The sequence below is a fragment of the Anguilla anguilla genome, chromosome 6 (genome assembly GCF_013347855.1).
Source record: "Anguilla anguilla isolate fAngAng1 chromosome 6, fAngAng1.pri, whole genome shotgun sequence".
In the NCBI taxonomy this organism is placed as follows: domain Eukaryota; kingdom Metazoa; phylum Chordata; class Actinopteri; order Anguilliformes; family Anguillidae; genus Anguilla; species Anguilla anguilla.
Window position 1 is genome coordinate 45,196,468 of NC_049206.1, and position 21,388 is coordinate 45,217,855.

At 40.8% G+C, this 21,388-nt stretch overlaps 1 protein-coding gene across 1 annotated transcript; it reads left to right on the forward strand.

The window, feature by feature from the left end:
* Positions 1-740: 740 nt before the first annotated feature.
* On the forward strand, positions 741-20,042 carry LOC118229162 (apolipoprotein B-100-like). The gene is made up of 29 exons (XM_035420873.1): positions 741-868; positions 1,581-1,619; positions 1,979-2,091; positions 2,205-2,350; positions 2,570-2,717; positions 3,196-3,348; positions 3,504-3,628; positions 4,078-4,163; positions 4,376-4,826; positions 5,007-5,121; positions 5,226-5,372; positions 5,630-5,841; positions 5,944-6,142; positions 6,278-6,454; positions 6,588-6,791; positions 7,062-7,226; positions 7,345-7,550; positions 7,652-7,828; positions 8,666-8,778; positions 8,886-9,087; positions 9,196-9,368; positions 9,573-9,736; positions 9,911-10,020; positions 10,251-10,609; positions 10,951-16,431; positions 16,534-16,645; positions 16,971-16,997; positions 17,184-17,349; positions 18,136-20,042. The coding sequence occupies exons 1-29, from the start codon at positions 814-816 to the stop codon at positions 19,387-19,389; spliced, it is 11,079 nt and encodes a 3,692-aa protein (XP_035276764.1). The 5' UTR covers positions 741-813; the 3' UTR covers positions 19,390-20,042.
* Positions 20,043-21,388: the final 1,346 nt, after the last annotated feature.

The following is a 21,388-nucleotide window of genomic DNA, read 5'->3' on the forward strand; positions in this document are numbered from 1 at the left end:
CTGTATTTAGCAAATAAGCTTAGGCCCAAAAGCCTTCCAAACATTACAATAAACACAATCTTTTATTTGTTGCCCACCAATAAATCAGTCATGACATATTTGGTGTATGTTATATATATTTGCAGTTATTGATTACTGGAATTATTTAATAGAACAGAATTGTTTAAAATATACGCAGTGTTTAAAATATAAGTAACGCCTATTCTGACTAATTCTCAGAACAATTAATAATAATCCACAGTTCAAAGATACTTCATGATTTCTCAAATGCTGTCCATTAAAGCCAATTACATGGTGTAGGTAATCAGAATAAGATATGCAGCATGCTATAAATGCTCATTACAGATTCTGTCAAAATGTAATGGAAAGACAGGATGTGTTCTTTTTCGCAAGTTCTATAATATTACATGCATTGAAATTGAATGGTGAAGTAAAAAAGGATGAATTAAAAAATATCTGCACAGAAGAAAATGATGTAGGCTACTGTAATCTCCTATAGTCTAGAGGTATCCCAAAAGCAAACTATATACCCAACTCTAGAAAAAAGAAAAAAGGTCTATAGTCAGCTTATAAAGTCCAGTGCTGATTTACAACCCAATTTTCACCATTTTTTTAAAACCGTTTTTTATGAAATGAGTTGGCTTTTGTCCTTCCACACAGACGGTCTGACCTTTGGAGCTGCAGCAGGGCTTTTGCAACTTGGAAGGGCTGGACTGGCTGAGGTATAAAAGACAGGAGCAGCAGCTGTAGAATCAGTCTTGACTCAAAGAAGACTCGCAAAAACCGGAGGAACAGAGCTTCATCGAACCCACCATGGGGGACACAAAGCTCTGCCTTTTGTTGCTTCTATGCACCTTTGCCTTTGCCCGTAAGTACCTGGATACCTGACCTCAGCTGAGGAAGTTTTTCTGCTACACTGACTTGGCTTATCTTCTGAAACCTGTTTAGTTTTACTTAAAATATTTCTGATTGTTGTGGGTGTTAAGTGTGAATAAAAATGGACATGTTTTTGTTCAATTAGGTAACTGTCTGTTCCACATTAGATTCTATTTCACAAGCTAAGGACGATGCCATCAAATGATTGCAAGCAGTATGTTTATTGAGCAGATGTTCATGACTGAAAGCGAAAAATAGCAGTATGAGCATATGGTCCCATTTATATATTAGTAGTATAGTTTGCGGTGTGTGGAAGACTTCGGTGAAGGATTTATATTCACCCTAGTTCCCAGGCTCTGTGAACCACCACTGGATCGTGTTGTAGAATAAGAGATAGGAGAGAGAAGCAGAAAAATGGAAAGAGATACACAGAGAGAGGGGGAGAGAGAGAGGGGTGGGAACGAGAACAAAAAAAGAACAGGTGCAGTGAGCAGGTAGGAATCTTATAGGCAACAAGTGGAATGGGAGCATTTTGAGGTGTGGTCCTCAGCTATTATACCAAGCAGAGCTGATTTTTTGTTTTCAGTATTTTCACATATTTATAAGCAATTGTGGCAATTGCTTGAGTTGTTTAAATTGTTTAGTTCATATAAAGTAGCTTGATATACTTCATTTTTATTATTATTATTTGTGTCTGTCTTTAGAAGAAGACAGTGCTGAAGAGGAATCACCACCATGCTTGTGTAAGTGTCCTTTGAGCAAAATTTTGGCTCTCACTCATACTTGCTTGCTCGCTTGATAAATATGACATTGTTACTTGACTGATGAAGATGGCAAGCTACAAAGCAGAGAAACGATATAGAGAGAAAAGAAATATTTGCAATAAAAATGAATAACAATTGAATATAGAAAGAAAACGTATGTGTATGATTTAGGTTTTACAATTTGAAATCAATATTTTTAAGAAAACTGAGCATCTGAGCTTGGAGGATAATTATCGAAATGGTCATTATGCAGTGAATAGATATTTGAGATATGTTATTTATCTGGTGTAAAAACATAACTGGAACCTCAGTGTAAAATCAATTGTTTTCTTTTTCAGTGGCAAAAAGGTTTAAAACCTTCAGGAACTATGTGTACCAGTATGAAACCGAAGCCCTCAATGGAGTGAGTGGAGCATCAAACCTCAAGAACGGCGCCAAAGCCTCTTGTAAGGTAAGTGTGATGCCTCAATCTGGGGCCTCCTCTAAAGCAATGGTTGTCCAACTCCAGTTAGCTTCTCTAGCCAGTGAAAAACAGCATTTCTGTAACTCCTCTTTCTCCCACAGGTCGAGATCGATGTGCCTCAGACATGCAGCTACATTGTGCGCACCCTCGAGTGCACACTGAGCGAGGTGTCCGACGTCGACGCCGAGGGGCTGCCTGTGTACGGACCTGCTGCTGGAGCTGATGCTTTCCAAGCTGCCATGGCACTGTACGTACAGCATTCAGCATTCAAAGGCCTGCAGCCTCACAATATCCCATCTGTCCACATGCCCAGGGCAAGATCATGTCAAATTAATGATGGCAATAGTGACAGATGAAAAACAAAACCATTTTCACAAAACAGCACAACATTCACCAAATGTCTTATATAGTGCTGTATCTCCATATAATGTGTGTGGGATTTGATTGGTTTCTTCTCATTGACCAGACATCCACTGAAGTTGACTGTGGAGGGGGTAGCCAAGGTCAGCCTGTTTCCTGAAGAGGATGAGCCCATCAACATCCTGAACATCAAGAGGGGAATCATCTCTGCCCTCTTGGTGCCCGTGCTGGAGGAGGAGAAAAACAAAAAAATGGTAGGAGCGCATTTCAAATAAATTCCCCAAAATATATTACTCAATGTAATTAAACTCAAAAAGCATTATTTCCACAAATAGGAACTTTAATGGTACAGCAGATTGCATGACTGCCCATAATAAGAACATTCATCTTTGAGCAAAAAGTCATTATATAAACAAAGGCAAAAATGTATTTAAATCGAACCAATTCTATTTTTCTTCCAAATATTCATATCATTCCAACCTACCCTCAGTTTTATTCTGAGTAATCCACACTTTAACTTTAAATCTACAGTAAGTATATTTCCTGCATCTCCAGATTGTATTTTATTTTAGAAATAGAAATAATATAACAAGTAGCAACAGTGCAACATATAACAAGAGAAAAAAGTTAATTGGCCAATGTCAATACAGTGGTGATAAATATATGCACGCATAATGTGTCAATATGATGGGTCTTTGGAGCCTACTGACCAATTTTTCCCTCCTTCTGCAGCCTACTCTGCATGGTTTGTGCAAGACTGACTTAGCTGTCAATGCCAGGGAAGACATTGCCACCGATGTCACTGTCACAAGACACCTGTCCCATTGTGATGGTTTCAGTCCCAAGAAAGATGTTGCCAGCCCCCTGGCACTCATCTCTGGCCTGGTAAGACCTCCAGCATATAGAGAAACTTAAAATAAACAGCAGATCCACAAGACAATTCATTAGAAAATGAGAAATTCCACAGCCAAAATTATGTTCTTGTATAATAGTTGAGAAACAGTCATGTTAAATTAATGTCTATGTCTCCCTGTCTGTAGCACATTCCTCTCTCCAAACTGATCAGCAGCACCCAGACCTGTAACTACAAATTTGACAATGAACAGAAGCACATGACTGAGGGAACCTGCACTGAGAAACACATCTTGCTGCCTTTCTCTCACCAGTAAGTCCCATGTACAAGCAGTTACCATCCACCAATCCATTCTTTTTCTTAAACAGTTATTTATGGTCAAGGTCATGGAGGATGGGGTCTCCAATTAGCCTACTGCATGTCTTTGGACTGTGGGAGGGAACTGGAGTACCTGGCAGAGACCCAAGCAAACACAGAAAGAACATGTAAACTCCACACTGAAAGGTCTTCGGACTGGATTCGAAGGCAGCACCTTCTTGTTGTGAGGCAATAGTGCTATTCACTGAGCCACTCAGTTTGTTTTTTAATTGAGGGGTCATATTACTATCTGTACCAAAACAGTCTTTTCCAAACAAGTGTCCTCCTTTATCAAGTTCACATTTCTGTACGCAACCCTGGCTTTAAAAGTGCATTTAAATATAGGATTCTGGTTATTATCAGTGCATAATTCTCATTCTTTCTTTCCTGTTCTATGTACTCAGAGAGCAACATGGAGTTTTAACCCTGGTTAAACAGACCTTGGTCCTGCAAGAGACAAGCAAGATCAATGACAGAGTCTTTGACCACAGTAAGTGATTTCTTTTCACATACAGAACTTCATGATTCATTATTTGAATAAATTAAGAATAAAGGCATAACACAATAGCAATCCACTCACCTGGCATATTTATATGCAGTGGTTTGGTTTCCAGACAACTTATCCAAGGTGCCAACAAGATTATACTTTTATATTATACCTAGTACATGGAACAACACTCCCTTTTGTTTATCTTGGTGCAGATGAGGCTAACCTGAAGGCCCTGGTAATGGAGGCTGCTGAAGACAAGTCCCCTGCTCAAACTACGGATGCTATTCTGGCCACTTTGAGGGAACTAAGCACCCTGTCTGAGACACAACAAGGGAAACGGCGGGCACACCTCTTCCAGAAGCTGGTGACCGAGATCCGAGGGCTGAAGAGTGAGACCCTGAGCCCAGCTATCCCAGAGCTGGTGGCAGTGTCTGCTCCCCTGACTTGGCAGGCTTTGGCCCAGTGTGGAACACCCGAATGCAGCAGCGCCATCCTGCAGATCCTGCGCACCATGGACAAAACTGCTGTGGAGGTTGATGCTGCTGTTTACGCAATGGGGCTGCTGCCCAACCCCACCAGCCACTTAGTCCAAGACATGTTGAGCATGGCACAGTACAAACAGAGCAAGCCTATTCTGTACGGCCTTAGCAACATTGTTAGGAGGTGAGTGGAATTTTCCCCCAACAAACTGAGTGATCCTCTCTATCCTTTCTAGCATTTTAGATTCTTGAGGACAGTTACTAGGGGGTAATCATCAGGAAGACTGTCAAAATCAGAGTTTGTAGTCCAGTCCGCAGACTCAGTGACTCTTGTTATTGCTCTTCCTTCCCTATTCACCTCCAGAGTTTTCAGGATTGAGGGCAAGGTCACCCCTGAGATCATTGCAGTATCTGAGTATATGGCCACCTTGCTGGGTGATTGCTCTGGTGACAAAGATGAGACCTTCTTGACACTGAGGGTATGAATCCAGTGCCTCTGAACTGTCAATGTGGAGGATACTTTCTTACATTTTCTATTCTGAGATCTCTGAGAAGCTGAAAATGTGCACCTTTCCTTTTCCAGGTTATTGGTAACATGGGACAGGCTATGGAGGCTGCTAACCCTGCTCTGAAGTCTGCCGTGCTGCAGTGCATGACACAGCCTGCCGCTGCGCCAATTGTCCAGCAAGCTGCCATCCAGGCGTTCAGAAAGCTGACCATCACTGAAGAGGTAACCCAAGCACCACCTCCCTGTTATACTTAAAATATTATGTGATAGTACTCAACGTGTGCTTGGGGCAAGAAATGTGTATATAATTAGAAATTTAGAGGCATCTAGAAATGACATAGAGCGATTAGCTGTAGTACCTAATTGCATATTCCTGCACCCTTATTGCAACTCCATACTACTTCAGAGACACAGTATAACAGAAAACATATATGGGTGCATAGTGTACTCAAAAATGCCATTCCTACCCTCCTACCCAGGCTCGTGGAGTGCTCCTGCAGATTGTACTGGATGGAGCAAGCCCCATTCAAAAGCGTGTGGCTGCCTACCTGGTGCTGATGAAGGACCCTGAGCCTTCTGACTTGGCCCAGGTCATAAGCGCACTGCCAGATGAGCAGGACCCTCAGGCCAAGAGCTTTGTTGCCTCCCACCTTGCCAACATTCTCCGTTCCACAGACCCTGCATCTCTACCGTACGTAAAAAATTCAAATCTAGATAAGAACATCAGACGTCTCTCTCAATAATTTTTACAGTGACCTAAACACCACTTTTCTTCACTCAATTCTCCCTGCAGGATGAAGGAAAGGATCACAGAGGCTCTTCATGGTAATGAGGTGCCAGCTGCTTTGGAATTCAGAAAGTTCTCTCGAAACTACAAGATGAGTAACAACCTGGAAGGGAATGTGATCTTTGACTCTACTGGCTTCCTGCCTAAAGAAATCATGCTGGAGACGACCCTGAAGGCTTTTGGATATGAGCTTGATGTGCTGGAGGTATAGATCACATCCTTTTCAGTGCAGGTCAAACAATCTGGCAAAAACAATTTTAGAGTAAAATTTAATTTACTGTTTTTCGGACATTAAACTCTTTGAATCCAAACCACTATGTAATCTCTTCTCTTATTTAAGGTTGGATTGGATGGAAAAGGATTAGAACCAACTTTTGAGGCCCTATTTGGACAAGATGGATTCTTCCCTGACACCTTGTCAAAGGCCCTTTACTGGGCTGGAGGCAAGATGCCAGACTCTGTGAACACACTTTTAAATAAAATGATTCCACCTGAGAATGGGAAAAGGAAGAGAGAGGTATTTCACACAGCCATTCACAATAATTTCTGCTGAAATTTTAAGATACATTTAGACACTTTTGTGATATGCACTTTATATGGGAGCTATTTTTATACCTTTTTTATTCCAAATTACCATTCGTTCCCTGTAGGCGCCTCAAAACCTCCTGAGAGAAATAAGTCACAATGTCAAAAAACTGGTGGGGGAACTGAGGAATCAGCAGGCTCCCGAAGCTCTGGTTTACCTGAAACTCTTGGGAGCTGAGCTTGGATTCATCAAGACCAATGAAATGGAAGAAATGGCCTATTCTGCTGCCCTGATAGCCGATAATCTGCTCAAGATGTTTCCCACTGATGTATGTATGATATTACACAAAAAGCCACCTGTAAAAACACTCAGGAAAATTAGGCCATACATATTCAGATGTTACATAAATACATTTAGACATACAATTGCTTATATACCAAAGAGGCAAACTGAAACAAGTCAGTAAAACGTATTTTAAATGATTATTGATATTATATCACCCATACTTCAACATGACATGTAACTGTAGAAATCAGATTACAATTATGCTAATTGAAATTCACATACAATTTAATTTATGTTGATTTTTCTTTTTCAGATCATGAAGCTTGTTTCCAGTATTGACAACGAGTTCTTTATTCATTACATCTTCATGGACAATGAGTTCTCCCTGCCAACTGCTTCTGGTGTCCCTCTGAAAGTGTCTCTATCTGGAACTGTTGCCCCTGGAGCCAAAGGAGGACTGCACCTAACCCCTGGACTGGTAAGTATCCCAGTTGTGTTTCACAATCCATTATGGCAGATATATCACCAATGGAGATAAATGGAATGCTATTCTTTTAAAAGATGTGCCATTAAATGTGCCTACAATTTATCCACAGCAAGAAATATCTTTCATGCCTTCTGTTGGAGTGGAATTTGTAACAGAGATGGGTGTCCATGTTCCTGAGTTTGTCATCTCTGGAGTTGCCATGCACACTAACATCTACCATGAGAGTGCCCTCAATGCCAAGCTTGCATTGAGCAACAACCAGATAAAGCTTACTATCCCAGCTCCTCAGGGTACCACCCAGCTCTTGGAAATCAGGTAGGACTCAATCTTTGAATCAGTTATTTTTGTAACTGACATTCTCTTTTGAGTTTCTCCAGTGCTGAGATGCAATAACTACTGTCCTTTTCCAATTACAGCAATAAACTGCTGTCAGTGACCACCACTGGGTCCAGGGCCCTGCCACCAATAACAGAGGAAAGAACTGACTTTGTGAAGTGCATCCCAGCATTACCTGGCATTAAGTCCTGTATCACCCTGAAATACCCTGGCTCGACTGATGCTGCTCCCTATTTCCCCCTCACTGGAGACACTGAGTAAGTGTTACATTTCTGCAGTGTGAACATATTTATCATCTTATGTAGTAGTTTTATTATTCTTAAAGACTGTGAAACCAGTTTTTTATTTTTATTTTAACTTTATAGCATTTAAAGAGAACAATTTAAAAAGGAAAATAAAATGTCCTTTTCATGCGAAGTAAAATGTTTCTGAACAGGAAAAACTAGAAGACGCAGGCATCATTTTCATTTTTCAATTTTTATAAACTTATTTACAACAGCTTGAAAGATGTGGATATTACTACATATATCAAGCCCTCTTTCAAAATTTTCATATCAAAGTCATCGGCTTCCTAACAAAGTTATTCACTCATAAAAATCTGATAAAGATCTGATCTCCCTATTTTAACATTGCATTAACCAGCAGAATGATTATGTGTTGCTTGCTGCTGATAAGTTTATTTTTACTTTACTCTTACATTTTGACATGCCCCCACAGACTTTTACATAACAAGTCATGATGCCAATACTTAATAGTGCACTTAAAATGACAACTAGGGATATTGACATATTTTCATATAATGAGCTGCTTTTCCATTACCATTACTTAGTAAAAAATAAGCATTCACGTAAATCACCTTGTGACAATGTAAACATGGTATTCTAAGAGCAATACCAAATCCTTCTGTAGTCAGCAGCATAAGAAATTTTTTTGTTTTCAGGATGTGAATATGTTTTTTGAAATCTCCACAGAATAAGTGTTAAATATCATAATATTTACATTATTTGGTGCTCAATTTATGATTAACCAAAATTAATATTTTGATTGCAGAGTCTTTAAAAATGTATATGTATAACTTGGGTACTTTTTTCTAGGGTTGCTGTGGAGCTTGAGCCCACTGGTCAAGTGGCTGAATACACTGCCACCATTGCCTACGAACACCTTCCAGAAAACGAGGATGCCCTGAAGATTGCACTCATAGCAGAGGGTATGTGCATCTCCTAATGGATAATGATGTTCAATCTATTCACATTAACTGTGTTTATTTTTACTGCTAGGGTAGCAGTAACAGAATTCCATTTCTCTTTGTCTCAGGTGCAGAGCCCATGGAAGCTACAGCAATTTTGAAGTACAACAGGGACACAAATGTTCTCAGCACTGATGTCCAGATTCCTGATTGTGACTTAGAGGTTGGAGTCAGACTTGGCATCACTGATGATAGCACCAGTGGAAAGGGGATCATGATTGACATCACCCACAACAACATCCCTCAGGTTTCCCTGATTGGACGTGCTAAGTAAGCAAACCTTGCTCCTCTCTTCTTCCTTTCTTTATTTCTTTGTTTTAGTATGCAGTTTGTCCAGGAGTCTGTTGCGACAGACAGTCATGTTTTTCTTTCCTACAGGCTTGAGGCAATGAAGGATGGTATGCTGCAGGTCCAGCTGGCCATACCCTCACTCAAGACCGATGCTACTGTCACTGCTGCCCTGAAGAGGGCTGAAGACCTGACTCTGGAGATTGAGAGCATCATCAACATCCCTGAGACGTCCTCACTGCAGAAAGTCACTGTCAGATATGGTACATCCCTGTGCAATTTTTCACACTATTATTCAGGAACGGCAGAAATTTGTACAGTAAGAGATACTAGAATTTTGCTCAGTTTCTGAATCGAAACAAGAAATATTAGAGAGCAAATGCATACAATTTCATTAAATACCTTGTAACCTGTGATACAGCCACATAAACATAGTTCTTCAGTATGGGAATGCATCTCAATTACAGGTGAAAACAGCATTGAGGTTGAGCTGAAGTCTGATGTGAGCTCTGAAGTCCGCAAGCTTCTCCAAAATGTAGATGAATACCAGAAGATCATCCAGGACATTCTGGACATGACAGTGACACAGACTGACATGACAGTGCGCCATATTGTGTCTAAATCTATTGAGGTACTAAAAAACTAAAAACAATATTTCTTCATTTTGTATGAGTTTCTAAGTTATGCTTTCTGATTCTAAACGAAAGCAATTTTGTCGGTATTAAACCTCCTTAAATTATGTAACAAAAACTGCAGTGCCTAGATTACAGACCTCACAGATAGATACATTTATACATTCCTCCAGACAACCAACATCTGGCTGGACAGTGCTTTTGCTGATGCCCCTGCTTCCTTCATTGAGAGTCTGAAACAAATCCCAGAATTATACTTGCCTGAGAAACTGTTCCTGAAATCGTAAGTGACCTTAAATGATATATTTTGGTTAAGAACTGCGCTAACATGCGCTTACTTAGCATTACTTGTGCGACAATGGTAGTGTGTAACGTATCACAAATTATTGCACATGCATGCACCTCTTTTATTTTACTTTATTTTGCCTTATTCAAAAGCTGAAATTGCACTCCCCATTATATTGTTTAAAAACTAAATTTCAGCACTACTAACAAAATACTTTTGTCCAACAGTGAAGGCGCAGTCAAATACCAGTTCAACGGCAATCACATCTCCGTCACTATTCCTCTGCCTCTGGGTGGAAAATCCTCAGAGGATTTGAATATCCCCCACACCCTGGCCACCCCCCTCCTGGCTGTGCCCCTGATTGGCCTGGTGATCCCATCCACAGAGGTCAGCATCCCCACCATCTCCATACCCCCCACCTACGAGCTCTCAATCCCACTGCTTGGAATTGCTGAAGTATCTGCCAAAGTGGACAGCAATGTCTACAACTGGGAGGGCTTGGTTTCAGTTGATGTTCCTGCTCGTATTGCCAAATTCAAAGCTGCGGGTGACTGTCCTGTGGACATTCTGTCTTACACAGTTGAAGGTAAATATTTTCTTCTATTACCCTTTATTCTATGGTATTCACAAGTTGTGATAAATATGTTTCTTAAAGAATAATATTTCCTAGTGCCTGTCATAACACATTGTTTTTGTGAAGAATTTTTTTTTTTTAATTCAACATGCAACGTAGTCAGTTGACTTTAAAAACTGTGAACATAACTGTTTTATAAATTTCAACTTTTTAAGGACTAGCTAACCATGTTAATTTATCATAAAAAAATCTTCCATATAATTGCTCTGTCTAAGATTATGTATCTATAGCTGATATTATTTTGACTATTATATGCATATTATATGCATGAACAAATACTTCTTTTTACATAGGTACTGGAGCACTCACCACAACACCTGAAGAATCATTGAAGGCCAATGTCAACAGTTTCCTGAGCCACAAGCTTGTTGATGTCACTGTCGCTCTTGAGGGAGTTGGAAGTATCACTGACAAAGTAACCATAGGAATTACTAACAAGGTAGAAGCTTCAAGTCCTCTGGGTCTGCAGACATCACTTGACTACACTGCTCATTCTGTCCTTACTTCTGAAGAACTTTCTTGTGATGGAAACCTGGATGGAATTATCACAATAGGTTCTCTGAATGCCAAGGCTTCCAGCTCTCAGTCATTGATGATTAACCCCTTCAGCAGAGAGATAAAAGGAGAGTCAACAATCAAGGTAGACTCACCCCTCCTCCAGACCCAAAGCACAATAAAGGGTGCTTTTGCCAGTAGCAGTGGCCTAGAAGTGAACACTGAAGGCTCCCTCGTCTTTGGCATAAATCAAGGTTCCCATAAGGCCTTTTTGACCATTGGTAGTGATAACGTGGCAACAAGTGGCACCACCACCCTACAGAGTGGTCCCTTGGCATTTGAGAATGTCTTCAATGGAGGAATCGATGCCACTGGTACCACCCTCTCAATTATATCCAAGGGTTCAATGCTTGACATGAAGATTGAAAACACAAACACTCTGGCTCTTACTCTCTCAACCCTAGCCTTCCGATCACAGATGGATGGCTTAGTCAGTGACGCTAACTCTTATAAACATGACATCACTGTTGACATTAAGCCTTACATAGCTTCTGTGAATGTGAACAATGACCTCAAAATCTTGGACATCAGCTTGACCAATGAAGGTGTACTCAAACTCCAACCTTACAAGATTGACTTGACTGGAAGCCTGAAGGGAGCCTTTAGAGATGAGGAGCTCAGACATACCTATGAAATTAATTATGCTGACCTTACCACAACAATGAAGTGTAGCACAAATGGCAAGATACTCGGAGCTCATCTGATCCACAACACTGACATTGAGGTTGCTGGACTCACTGCAAAATTGAACAGCGAGGCCCGCTTCAACTCTCAGATTCTCCGTATCGACAATACTGTCCGTGCCCTTGTTGTACCTTTTAGCATTAATGTCGACTCCATTTTCAACTCTGATGGTGAGGTGACCTTGTTTGGAAAGCATACTGGTCAGCTATATAGCAAACTCCTCTTGAAGGCTGAGCCCCTGGCTGTAGCCTTTTCACATGACTGCCGAGCTTCCACCACACACAACCTGGACATTGAAGCCTCTGTTGAGACGCACTTTGACAACAAGATTGACAGTCTTCTGACTCCTCAGGAGCAGAGGGGAACATGGAGAATGAAATCCAAGCTGAACAATCATGAATACAAACAGGAAATTGACATTTACAACCAACCTGAGAGGATTGGAGTGGAGTTGTCAGGAGCAGTCCTCACAGACATTTTAAGCAACCCTCCCAGTGAGATCGAAGAGTACAGTATCTCCAGTTCCCTGAAGTATGACAAGAACAGTGAAAACAATATCTTCAATCTGTCATTCATTGAGACCTTGGCTTCCATTTATGGACAAATTAAAACATCCTTTGTTCATGCTCTAGAATCCTTGAAACCATACATCAACAGAGACGCAATCCGAGCAAGGCTTGAAAGCCTGCCTCAGGATGTCAGTGACTTTGTTAAAGAGCAGGACCTGGAGAGCAAGGTCATTGCAGTAAAGGAAAAGATTATTGCCCTACTGCATGAGTATACTGTAACTGTGGAAGACTTGGAAGCTTATCTGGAGCGCATAAAGAATGCCATTGAAACCATCCTGACAAATGTAGCAGCCAGACTTAAAAGCATAGTAGAAAGTGAAGTCTGGTCTGATAACTTGACCGACATTATTATGCGTATTGGAAATGCACTGAAGGCAATTGATGAGCAGTATGAAATCAGTGGAACTATTCATAGCATCATAACTACTGTTGAGGATATCATTGGGCAGGTAGATATGGAGAAACTGAAGGACAGTAGCATTGCTTGGTTGCAGGAATATGAAATCAAAGCTAAGCTTCAGGAGAAAGTAAGCGAACTGAAAGGGGCGATTGAAAGCTTTGACTTGGCAGCATTCATTCAAGACCTGAAAAACTTTGTCTCCTCCTTCAATGTTGGAGGGTACATTGAAAGTCTTGTTGCACAAATACCAACAGAAATTATAATCAAAACAATTGATGCCACCAAAGGTATTATCATTACCAGTCTTCAGGAACTTCAAATCACAGACCAAATAAATGCTGTCTACACAAAAGTCAGAGACATAATTGTCAATTATGAAGTTATTAATAAAATTGAACCACTCTTGGAAAAGGTTGTGGAACTGGTAAAGCAATTCAAAATTGAGAACACAATTCAGGCTATAGCTGAGACCGTAAAATCCCTTGATCTTCCAATGTTGTCTGACAAAGCAATGGAACTACTGGATGGTGCAGTAGACCACTTGAAAAACTCTGACTTCAAGCAAATTATTGACCTGCTCAATGAATACATTGACATCATTGTCAAGAAATTGAAGTCATTTGACTACAATTCCTTTGTTGATGAACTGAACCCAAAAATCACTCAAATCTCAAGTTTTGTGAACGAGCAGATTCAAGCATATGAGATTCTACATAAAATCGAAGCAGTTCAAGAATTTATCAGATGGATTCAGACCTCCCTGCTTGAAATCCAGAGATCACTTCCAGAGATCACTATTCCTGAAATCAGCATCCCTGACATCACAATTCCAAAACTCAGTCTGGAGAACTTTAACATGGCAAATCTTCAGATCCCAGAGTTCACATTTCCCACCATTCCCAGTGAGATCATCGTCCCTGCTTTTGGCAAGCTACATGGAGACATCAGATTAAAGTCACCCCACTACAGCGTCAGGACATCTGCTGAGCTCCAGAACTCCACAACCAACCCCATGACTCCACAAGTAACTGCTTACCTCTCATCACAGGCAACATCAACAGCGAATAGTCTCAACTATGTCCTGGATGTCACTACACGTGTTGGCTTCCCAAAACTGAGCCGTGTTGTCATTGCCGAGACAATTAAATTTACCCACACTGCTGCGTCAGTTGAGCATCAGGGTTCAGTCACTATCTATGGTCTTTCAGCTCAGGCCTCAGCCAAGACTACTGCCAAAGCAACAACTGAAATGTACACTGCAGAACTGGTCAACAATGCATTCTTTGCCTTGGAAAGTGGATTTACTGTTTCCCTGGACACTACCTACAACCATAATTTGAACCTTCCACTTCTTGGCATTTCAAGTGAAGCCACCTTGACCCAAAAAACAGGTAGTCGTTTGGAAGCTGGTACCATGCATTTGGCCCTTGGAAATACAGGAAATGTGAAGTACACCTTCAAGGATTACGCGGATGATCTGACCCACAAGAGTGACCTGGAATTCACTCTCAGTATCGACTCTGCTAAGCTGACCTTTACAGGAAACACAGATGGCAATAGCCTGAAAATGAAACAAACTCTGAATGCCGATGGCTTTTTATTTAAGCACATCTCTCTTAATGGCCGTGCTGAGACAGAAGCTCCCTTCATCAAGAGCAGCCTTGCAATCGTGAGCGGGAATGCTGACATAGTGGACCTGAAAATTGAACTGAAAGCTTCTCATGATACAGAGCTTGATGGGGAAGTAAGTGGAACCATTTCTAATTCCATCAACCTTCTAGCTACTCCCTCTGAGATTATTTTTGACTTCCAAAACAAGGGAAATGCTAAGGCTACCCTCCCCTTTTCAGTGAGTGGAAAGATTGAACTGCAGAATGATTATGCCATTACTCTCAATGCAGAAGTGCAACAGATTAACTGGATAGCTTTGTCTCGATTCAACCAGTACAAATACTTCCACAATCTCACCCTGGAGAACAATAAGTTGGAAACTGCCATTTTAGCAACAGTGAATGGTGAGGCTAATTTGAACATTTTGACCTTCCCAGTGGATATTCCTACAATAACTGTGCCATTTATTGGTGTGCAAACCCCATCATTCCACGAAGTATCTCTCTGGGAAAACACGGGTCTGAAGACCCTCTTGACCACTACTGAACAAACAATTGACATTGATCTCAAGCTTCTGTATGAGAAGACCCCTGACACGATTTTAATTGGCATTGATCCCATAACAATCCCAGCCTTAGACAACCTGTTATTGGATCTCTCACTGAAGTCCCCTGTTTTCTCCCTGAATGCCAAAGCAGGCTTACAAAACCAGGAAGATATCATAGCCCGATTTGACGTTTCCTCAACCTCTCTATTTGACATTCTAAAAAGCAAACTTGATGGAACCACTAGCTTGTCTAGGAAGAAGAGAGGCATCAAAATTGCCACAGCTTTGTCCTTGGAGCACAATAATGTTCAGGGAACCCATGACAGCACCATAAATCTTAACAGTAGAGCTGTGGAGGCCTCTGTGGCAACTGTGGCTAAGGTTTCCCTCCCCATTCTGAACCTGGAAATCAACCAAGAACTCATTGGAGGCACTAAGACTAAGGCTAACGTGGACTCTAAAATTAAGCTGAAGTTCAGTTTTAATCTTCCACTGGTTGATGCAATTGGCAAGGGAGACATTGACCAGACCTTGGTCTTGGAGGGACTTGATGGTCACATCGCTTTAGATACATCTACTAAAGGAAAGATTGAAGGAACCATACTAGCAAGTGGTAATTTTGCTGGGGCTCTGAATAATGAGGGTAATATCTATTTGGATGCTAATGGTCTGCGCTCTACTCTGAAGACTGATGCTAACTCAAATGGTAACTCTGGGGAGACTAACATCTGGAGTGTGGATTTAAATGAGGACCTGGCCATTGAAGCTGCTCTAAGCCGTGTGTATGCCACATTTAACTTGATCTGCAACAATGAAGCTAATGTGCACTCATTGAACACCAAGGGCAAGCATGTTGCTAAAGCAACATTTGAATTAATTCCTATTGAAACTCTGACTGCCAATATTGATATTGATATGTCACAGCCAAGCAGCCTGGGAGAGGCTAGCATTCTCGAGAACATTGCCCTTGAAATTACAGCAGGGAAACAGAAGCTCAGCCTGAAAGGCAAAGAACAACTTGTATCTATTCTGCACACATACGACTTGCTGCTGTCCAATGATCTGCCCGAAATTCGAATGGAGGTCAGTGAATCCATTGATGGACATGCTGCTGTCCTGAAAGCTATTAAGCTTCCCATCTACCAGAAAACCCTGTGGGATGTGCTGAAATTTGACCAGGCCACCAGTGAAGATGATCTGCAGTTTGTCAAGGCTGCCATTGTTGCAGTGTGCACCAAGAACCAGGATGGATACATACCTTCTGCTCTGTCTGCCACTGTGAAGGTCTCCTCTCCAATTTACAGCACAACACTGACTGCAGGCCTGGAGAACAATGCACCTGCTTACATTGTTTCACTTAAGTCTGCTGGCACTTCTACATTGGCTTTCCTGGCATATGATCTTGATGGTAAGTTCGGAATTTCATCGTGTTTACATTAGTTCTCTATTTCAATTACTAAACGTCCTAGTCTGTACTCATTCAACCCAATGCTGCTTTTCTATGTTATAGCCTCTGCAACTGCAAGCTTTGAGGGTCGTGCTCTGAGCCTGAATAACAAGGCTACCTTCAGCCACAGTGACCTGAAAATGGACTTAGAACATGTCTTTTCCCGTATTCTGAGGTAACACTTCTTACTTGGTAACATTTTTGTGATCCTCACCACTTATTATCTGTGTAATTGCCAAAATTATAATCGATTTAATAGCCAATGATATTGTTTAGTGTTGTAATTATTCCTGATTACTCGACAGTTCACTGGCACCGTAATTTACAAGGCATTCAAAGGAATAGGGATTCCTGAAAGAAATAACCTTTGCATTAACACATATTACAAAAATACACTCTGCCAGAAAAGATATATGAAATTTTCATGAGTGTATATTTATAGACAACATTTATTTATATCTGAATACCTCATCTGAATTCTGTCCCTTAAATTTATTCAGGCTAAGAGATGACTCTCCTGATGGCAGGTAAATACACCTTCTGCCACTAAGCCCTTGTTTGTTGGTTTTCCTTGCTTTTGCTTTGTTTTAAAGTCTGTAAATATGTATTTAAAACCAATTATTTAACGTACATATTAGTTTAAGTATAACTTGTATTTACTTGACTTTAATAAAATGTATTAATTCAATTTATTGTCGATCTTTATTTTTCAGCCGTCACACACTGAATGTTGACATTACCAGCCCAACACTGAGTGACATGAGCTTCCGCTATGTCTCTGGAAGGGACAGTATCAGTGCTACCATCTCTGCCCCAACCTCTGGATTGCTTGGGCTGCAGTTATCAGATTTGTCTGCACGTCTGTATGGCAGATATCCGGTGAGACTTCTTGTTCTGCAAAGTTCTGTTATGAATTACAGCATGAGTATCCTTATTCAACAGAATCATCTTCCCAAAATTGCTTAAAACATATGAACTATACTTCTTTAAAAATTTATGTAAACAATAAGGCATTTTTAAAAAGATGAATTTTAACCATTAAACAATGACACTTGTTTCATATGAACATACAGTCCATATGAAATATAAGTACTCACGTCATAAGTTATGAAAACAATGTTGCTCAGAAAATATAATTGCATTTGTTTAATTCAGAAAAAAATGCAAGGTTAGTTTAACTAAAATACAGGTAAACTTCCAGTACGGTGTGGTCCGTAATGCTGTTCCCCTGGAGAGAAGAAAAATTATATTGACATATGCTCAGTTTGACATTGCTGTGTTTGAAATAGAAAAATAAACGTTTTTGTACAAACTATCAGTAATTGAGTAATTGAAGAAGCAAATGGTAAATGGACTGCATTTATATAGCGCTTTTATCCAAAGCGCTTTACAATTGATGCCTCTCATTCGCCAGAGCAGTTAGGGGTTAGGGGTTAGGTGTCTTGCTCAAGGACACTTCGACATGCCCAGGGCGGGGTTTGAACCGGCAACCCTCCGACTGCCAGACAATCGGTCTTACCTCCTGAGCTATGTCGCCAAATATATCTGGGGGTTTGTTTCCTGTATTGCTTTCAGTAGTACCCTTCCAATAGTCTTCAGTTTGTGCCTCAATAATTAAACATTAAAGAAATACTGTACTATAATTGTGTTTCTCTTACCTCCTAGTCTGAACCTGAGAATGATGTGGATATCCTGAATATCAAAGTGGCGCAGAACCTCCAAACTGCCTGGAACAAGGAAGCCACCACTGAAATATTCCTGGGACTGAAGGAGAGGTTGCCAGCCATCACTGCCTCCCTGTACAGCATTGTGGACAAGTACCACATTGCCCTCTTTGACATGGACATCAGCAGTGTCTTAAATGAGCTTAAGAACATCATCTCTACCCTATTAGAGGGAGTTCACCTCCCAGAAATCAGTGAGTTTTCTACCCTCATTAAGGACCTCCTCGCACAGGCCCAGAGAGCTATCGCATTTGTGGCAGACAAAGTTATTCTGTTCTTGAGGGAGATCCAGGTACCTGTGTTGGACGGAAAGCTCACTTTACCAGAGATCACCCACAATGTTGTGAGCCCTGTTGCTACAGTAATTGAACAAGCTGTAGAGAAGATCAATGGCTATCTGGATCCCTACATTGATGCCATCATTACCAAGTTGACCAACATACAGATAACCATGCCTGGTTCTGGTGAGACCTTTCCTGCAAGCCAAGTCTTGGAAAACCTCCAATCCACCATTAAGAAGACCCAGATTACAATTGTAGGTATGGTGAGGCATCTTGAGAGTCCTGATGTTATGGTAGAGAAGCTGAGTAACTTAGCCGAACACATTCTCAAGAAGGCTGAAGAGTTAACTGTTCATTTGAAGTCAGACCTTCTGGATGCAGTTGCTGCCCATGTAAATACCATGCTACACTGGGTCCAGACAACACTTGAGAAGGTCTATGCCAACATGACCCTGGAACAGCTGAATGACTACCTGCAGTACTTGATCGAAACAATCAGAACCCCCTTGACAAAAATCATCAGCGCTTCAACCGATGTTGTGGGACCAGCTGCTGAGGATGTGCCGGCTCCTGTGGATGTAGAAGCTCCTGAAGAAGCACCAGCTGCGGAGGAACTGCCAGTTGCAGAGGAAGTTCCTGAGGCCGAGGAAGTACCTGCAGCCGAGGAAGTGCCTGCTGCTGAGGAAGTACCTGCTGCTGAGGAAGTACCTGCTGCTGAGGAAGTGCCTGCTGCCGAGGAAGTGCCTGCTGCTGAGGAAGTGCCTGCTGCCGAGGAAGTGCCTGCTGCTGAGGAAGTGCCTGCTGCCGAGGAAGTGCCTGCTCCCGAGGAAGTGCCTGCTGCTGAGGAAGTGCCTGCTGCCGAGGATGTGGCCGCAGCCGAGGAAGTGCCCGCTCCCGAGGAACTTGTTGGTTGATATGGGTGAAATTTCCACATCAGATGAACACTGAGTCTCGCAAACACTACCACCTAAATTGGAATATTTGCTCAATGAAATGTATACTTGCCTGTAAACAAAAAATGTACACATGGTGAAATCATTCAACATGTATCTAAAGTGGTCATGCTAACATGCACATTGTTTATCCTCTTATTTTGTATGCGAGTAATCAATAGCTGGTGCACTAATTCAGTTTGTCTTTGAAATTGAAATTATTTACTGAGATCTCTTTATATCTAGATACAGTTAACAAGGAATATCAACAAAGACCATTTCTACTGCATAAAGCACAATGCATCTTATCCACCATAATAATAACCACTGTGTGGCTAAAAACAGCTAAGATTCAGTAGAATTTATGTTATTGCCAGTGTAATGGTCATTGAATTAGTGTGCCTTTTATGAGTCTACGCAGATCGTGCATTAGTTTCCATCACTTGACACTCCATGTATCAGGTTGCAATTACAATATAAAATGTTTCAGGCTTGCAGAAATTTCCTGAGCGCTAGACTAGAGCTCTAGTGTTCTAATGCTGTGAAGAATGCATTTCTGTCTACCATTTGTTCATTGCACTTGCCAGTTGATCCTTTTGATGAAAGTCTACAATAAATCCTGTGGCACAAGTGAACTGCTATCTTTTCTGGAATCCTCCTTGAGTTATAAAGTACACGTTGACTACAGTAATGTACAAGTTTGAATGTAAGGAATTTGATTACAATTTGATTATTGAACCCTACTGCTACATCACCAAAGATAATGCGAGAATCCTTGTGGCAGCTTAAGTGACACCAAATATTATGAATATGGTAAAATGCATCAGTTAGACTGACTCAATGTGAAAAGAAAAGCCGTAATGACAAACCTATTTCACTGTAATCACAAAGCTCATGAGTTGTAATACTCTGATATTCACTTAAAAAATAAAGATATGGGGCCATAGTCGATGATACTACATGGGAAGCATCAGTAACACATTTCTTGCTCACAGGACTGTGCATTAAATATATTGTGTGGGATGTCCAAGAGGTCTGATTTGTCTTGTATACTTGCAGAATACAGAAATTTTGCAGAAAATGTCTGCTAATTTCAGTCTAGCCAATGCAGCTATTTTAGCCTCTATAGTTAGTTGGGAGAGACAAAATGAGGGGGTTATGGTAATTTAAGGTATTTAATGTAACAAAAAGGAATTACCAGAATGTGCTACAGAAACCAAGCTCGGGGCTTTGTTGTTTGGGCATAAAAACAGTATGTTTTGACAAAGGTCTGCTAAATCTGTAACAAATTATTGTATTGCAGAGAATTTTAACACATCCCTAATATGAACCATATTTTAAAATTCCAAACACTTAAAATAATTATTTAACTTATAGAAAATTCTTGTGCAACATAAACCACTTTACCAGATAGTGCTTACAAACCATTATTTAACCACAGCTGTCCAGTTAATTATTTAGGTTAGAGGGTTTTTTCTAGATATGTCACACACTTGGACTTCCAATCTTTGATTTGTATTCCTTGTGGTAAACAGAGGGGCTTAAGCTAACTAAAGATTTAACCTGGCTTTTCTATATCAGGAAGCAGACTCACTTTTAATTAGGGTGTATTGCCATGGTAACTTATGCTGTGCTGCTAATCGGCCCGGGACAGTTTATGTTCGAGATAATGGCTTGAAACATAAAAAGCACCGTGCTTTGACCAAATAACTCATTGGAAAAAAGCATCTCCATTCCTGGAGGATCCCGTAAAGCTTGGAGGTCTCTTTGCATGGTTTACTCTAAGGATACTCTACACGAAAGATATTGACAATACATACACGAACTTCTTGAACCCTATGCTTCCATATCTACTTCCCTTAATTATGGGACAATGGCCAAGAGTCCCATAATTCTTGAGAATAAACTTTGCTGTGATTACTTCAGGTAATATTTTGAATATCCAATATCAAATTTATGGTCTAGGAGCTCCAGAATGTTG